The sequence below is a fragment of the Mandrillus leucophaeus genome, unplaced genomic scaffold (genome assembly GCF_000951045.1).
Source record: "Mandrillus leucophaeus isolate KB7577 unplaced genomic scaffold, Mleu.le_1.0 Scaffold4, whole genome shotgun sequence".
NCBI lineage: Eukaryota > Metazoa > Chordata > Mammalia > Primates > Cercopithecidae > Mandrillus > Mandrillus leucophaeus.
Genome location: NW_012104253.1, coordinates 10,125,780 through 10,130,561, shown reverse-complemented (window position 1 = coordinate 10,130,561; position 4,782 = coordinate 10,125,780). Strand labels below are relative to the sequence as shown.

At 49.0% G+C, this 4,782-nt stretch overlaps 1 protein-coding gene across 2 annotated transcripts in view; it reads left to right on the top strand.

The window, feature by feature from the left end:
• SERPINA5 (serpin peptidase inhibitor, clade A (alpha-1 antiproteinase, antitrypsin), member 5) overlaps positions 1–2,033 on the top strand; it is a 13,536-nt gene extending 11,503 nt beyond the window's left edge. For both annotated transcript variants that reach the window (XM_011991690.1, XM_011991691.1), the window contains exon 6: positions 973–2,033. In XM_011991690.1, coding sequence (XP_011847080.1) covers positions 973–1,155 — 183 coding nt within the window. In that variant the 3' untranslated portion in view covers positions 1,156–2,033. The remainder of the gene's footprint in view (positions 1–972) is intronic.
• The last annotated feature ends 2,749 nt before the right edge of the window (positions 2,034–4,782 follow it).

Genomic DNA, 4,782 nt, shown 5'->3' with positions numbered 1-4,782 from the left:
CATTCCATTCCACTCTGCTCCATTCTATTCTACTCCATTACACTACACTCCACCCTACTCCATTCTATTCTATTCCATTGCACTCCACTCCACTCCTCCATTCCTCCACTCCACTCTTCCACTCCTCTCCTCCACTCCACTCCACTCCAGTTCACTCTATTCCATTCCACTCCACTCCACCCCATTCCCTTCCATCCCATTCCATTCCACTCTACTCCATTCTATTCTATTCTATTCCACTTCACTCCACTCCTCCACTCCTGCGCTCTTCCACTCCACTCTTCCACTCCACTCCATTCCACTCCTCCACTCCACTCCTCTACTCCACTCCACTCCACTCTATTCTATTCTATTCTATTCTACTCTATTCTCTTCCATTCCATTCCAGTCCACTCCACTTCACTCTCTACTATTCTATTCCACTCTCCTTGCACTCCACTCCACTCCACTGCACTCCACTCCTCTATTCTATTCTATTCTATCCTATTCTATTCTATTCTATTCTATTCTATTCTATTCTATTCTATTCTCTCCCTCTCCCTCTCTTTTCCCCCACGAAGCAAAAGTTTCACTTTATGTCTTATCCTTCATGTAATGGGAAGCCATATCCACCACTGTTCCTTGAGTTAAGGAGTCCTGTTTTAAACAATCAAAACTAAGAAGGCACTTACTAGCTGTGTGATCTCCAAAAATACCTGACTCTCTGAGCCTCCTTTCTCTCTTCTATAAAATTGAAGAATTACACCTTGCTCCAAGATGTCATGAGAATTCAATGACAGACACATGAGACGTCACCTCCCAGCACAGTGCCTGGGGCAGAGTAGCTGCTCCATTGTTCCATTTCCTACTTGCTCCATGGCTCAGTTGAACAGATACTTAGAGGGTGATGCCCATAGGCAGAAGCTTTGCCATTTGACATGATGGCTTCACCCACCCCTGGTGGCCTGGTGATGCCTGGTGTCTCCCCTGCAGATGGTGCACAAAGCTGTGGTGGAGGTGGATGAGTCGGGAACCAGAGCAGCGGCAGCCACGGGGACAATCTTCATGTTCAGGTCGGCCCGCCTGAGCTCTCAGAAGATAGTGTTCAACAGGCCTTTTCTGATGTTCATTGTGGATAATGACATCCTCTTCCTTGGCAAAGTGAACCGCCCCTGAGGTGGGGCTTCTTAAATCTACACGCCTCAGGGTGGGAGATGAAGGTGGCTATGCTATGGCCCATCTGTATGCTGGTAGCTAGTGATTTACACAGGTTTAGTTGATTAATGAGGCATTACAAATAATATTACTCTTTGATGATTGCTTCCACCCACACAACTGCAAGACACAGGTGCCTTGGGGAAATTTGGAGAACATTCAATCTCGCCCTCACTCTTCATCAATGAAGATTAGCACTGAGATCCAGAGAGGCTGGATGACTTGCTCAAGTTCACCAGCCTGTTAGTGGCAAAGAAAGGTCCAGAGTCCAGGCCCTTGATGCCCAGCTCAGTGCCACAAAGCTCAGTAGGAGGGTTGTTCCAGTGGATGAAGGCCACCAGGAAGCACAGGTCCAAGGCTGGTCCCCCACCTATCAGCAACAACAACTGTCAGTTCATCCTGCATGGGAAAAATGTTGGAATGGGAGTCTGAAATGGGGCTACTGTTTTGGTCCCAACCTGCTGTGTGACATTGGGGCAACACTTCCCCTCTCTGGACCTCAGTTTCCTTCTGTATACAAGGATCAGATTCTTGCTGTGATCCAAGAACTCCTGAAATCATATAGAAAGGCTGGGGTGTGCCCTGTCAATCATGGTTGATTTCAATACACTCAAGTACCATTCATCCTTTAAGAAAAACATCTGGATATCAAGGTGGAAATGGCCCATTTAATGATTGATTATATCATCTTGTGGATATAGTTATAATCTTATGGGCCTGGCTGGGAGTGGAAGAAGGGAAGCCTGTTGCGAACAGTAGAGTATCAATTGCAGGTGCCAATGACTAACTTTTTGAATTTTATGTTGGCATTAACAATAAAGCATTTTGCAAACACTGGTTATAACTGTCTTTATAGAGGCAGCTCTGGGAATAGTGACATTGATTGCTTACCATGCTCCAGGCCGGGTACCTGGCCCTTCACCTGGATGGTCGCATTTACCCCTCATAAGACTCCTATGAAGAAAGGCACCACTGTTATCCCCATTTCACAGATGGGAAAGGCAAGGCTTGAAGTGGTTAGGTGGCTTACCCAGTCACATATCTCCTAAGTGGTGCAGCCAGAATTTGGTGGGGAGAGTGTGGCCCAGAGCCCTATACTCAGTCCTGTACTCTGTGCTGTGGAAGAGAGATGACCAGGAGCAGAAGCTTCATTCAGCGGCATCTCAGGCACCGGCTACCCAGTAGCCAGGTAAGTTCCCTGCCTACCTTCACCAAGCACGATGTGTTTCCTCATCTGTCAAATGAAGAGGGTCAGACACTCAATAACGGAATAAATGGGTGAGTGAGTCCTTCGCTGCATCCACGTCTGACTCTCTGTGTGCCTGCCCACCCCACCCTGCATGTTCTAAGCATGCTTCCATGAGGCTGTGCCCCACCCTCTGATTCTAGAGTCTGGACTGTATCAGAGATGAGTGCCCACTAGAGGTAACAAGGTCAGGACCCCAAGCCTTGTCCATTCCCCAAAGTATTGAGCCCCCACCATGCACCAGCCCACGCCAGATGCTTTGCACTTGTGATATCACCCATCCCTTAACAACTCAGCAAGGTCTGTTATTGTTCCCGTTTTACAGACAAGGACATAAGTGCTTTCCCAGGGTCCCACAGCTGGTGACAGTGAGGGCCCAGGGTCTGAGAGCCCAGATGGCCCATCTGCGGGCTGGTGGCAGGGCAGATGGCTGCAATCAGATTCAGACATTTCTCTGCAATTGTGCTGTGGGCTCAGGGTGGCTCTTTAGGACAGGGCCCCTTCGTAGGGTCATCCACTCCTATGTGCTTTCCTTTGCATCATGCCTTGCCTGTCTTGGCAAATAATTCTCTTGAGGTTTACCCAGCCTGTCCAAGGTCACAGGGAAGCCCTGTCTGTGTTTCACACAGAAGGCCAAGGTCCAGCACTGTCCAAACTTTACTCAGCAAACAGTCACAAAGCAGCTTCTGTGTGAGGGGTCAGGGGTGGGCTCACTGTGGTCTCTGCTGCGTGTCACACATTGAAGCACTGTGCTGGGGGTCATCGCAGGCTGTTTAACTCAATTGTCACATGAGCCTGGGTGCACAAAATGGTAGAGCAGCTCAGATAGAGATGGAGAGAGAGAGAGCATGAACCTCTGAGGAGTCAAGTTTTCGTGGACAAGGGGACACTGAGCTGGCTTTGGAGCATGAGAAGGACTTCACCTAGCAGATGTGGGAAAGGAGTGAGACCTCCAGGCAGAGGGACCGGCTGGAGATGAGCATGATGTGGTGAGCCGTGGAGTGTAGGAGACCCCACGGAACTTCGGTCTGGGCCTGCACGGGGCATGTGGAGGAGATAAGGAGGAGGGAGGTGGCTGTGCCAGTGGTTCAGTGACAGAAATCCTGAACGGGAGGCCAATATTTTGTCTGATCTCTTTCATACCAACTTCAGGGCAGCTTGGTCATCCATGCCACACTCCAAGTGTCCACTGGGCCCTTTCTGTCCCTCACCCTCCTTTATACACACGAGTAGATGTCTCCACGCAGCCCTCCCAAGATGCTCACCTCTATCCACAGCTGCTTCTCCAACACCCACCAGGCCCTCCCATGGAATGAGCTCACCTACAGGGTAAAATGAGGTCACAGTCTGCAGGACTCCTGCATGTATAGGCCTGACTATTCCCCTCAGGACCCTCATTCACAGCCACTGTATTAATTTGATGGGGCTGCCAAAACGAAGTGTTCTCGTCTGGGCAGCTGCAATGGATTTGCTGAAATTGATTTGCTAGCATTGCTGAAATTGATTCAAGCTTGATTCTAGAGCTTGAATCTAAGATCAAGGCATGTGCAGGGCTGGTTTCCCTGAGGCTTCTCCCCTTGGTTTGCAGGTGGCTGTCCTCTCCCTATGTCCTCACATGGTCCTCCTCTCATGTGCCTGGTTCTAACTTCCTCTTCTCTCCTCATCTGCACCTGTCCTGTAGGATTAGGGCTCCCAATGACCTCATTCTAACTTAATAACCTCTTTAAAGACTCTATCCCCAAGTACAGTCACATTTTGAAATATTGAGGGTTAGGACTTCAGTGTATGAATTTTGGGAGGATGCAACTCAGCCAGGTTCACTATCATTACAGTTGCACTAGTGCCATGTCTGGTTCCTAGTGGACACCCCGGGAACAGCCATCCATCCAGACTGATGTCCCATGACATCCCCTACACTCCACGGCTCATCACATCACACTCGTCTCCAGCCGGTCTCTCTGCCTGCAAGTCCCACACCTGTTCCCACATCCACTGTCTGGGAAGGTCCTTTTCATGCTTCGAAGCCAGCTCGGTGTCCTCCTTTGTGCAAAAAATGTCCTGACCTCTCAGAAGTTCATTCTTTCTCTCTTTCTGTCGATCTTTCTCTGAACTGCTCTATCATTCTGTGTATTGTTGAAATGAAGGAACGTGTGACAATTGAGTTGAACAGCCGGCAAAAACGAAAAAGAAGAAAAATAATACTGAGTTAAACAGGCTGCAATGACCCCCAGCACGGTGCTTCAATGCATGGAATGCATGAATGACTTACAGCAGAGGCCACACTCAGCCCCTCTTTGCCCTTTGAGTTTTTGCAGCTTTTGCCAAGATCATTCTTTTTTTTT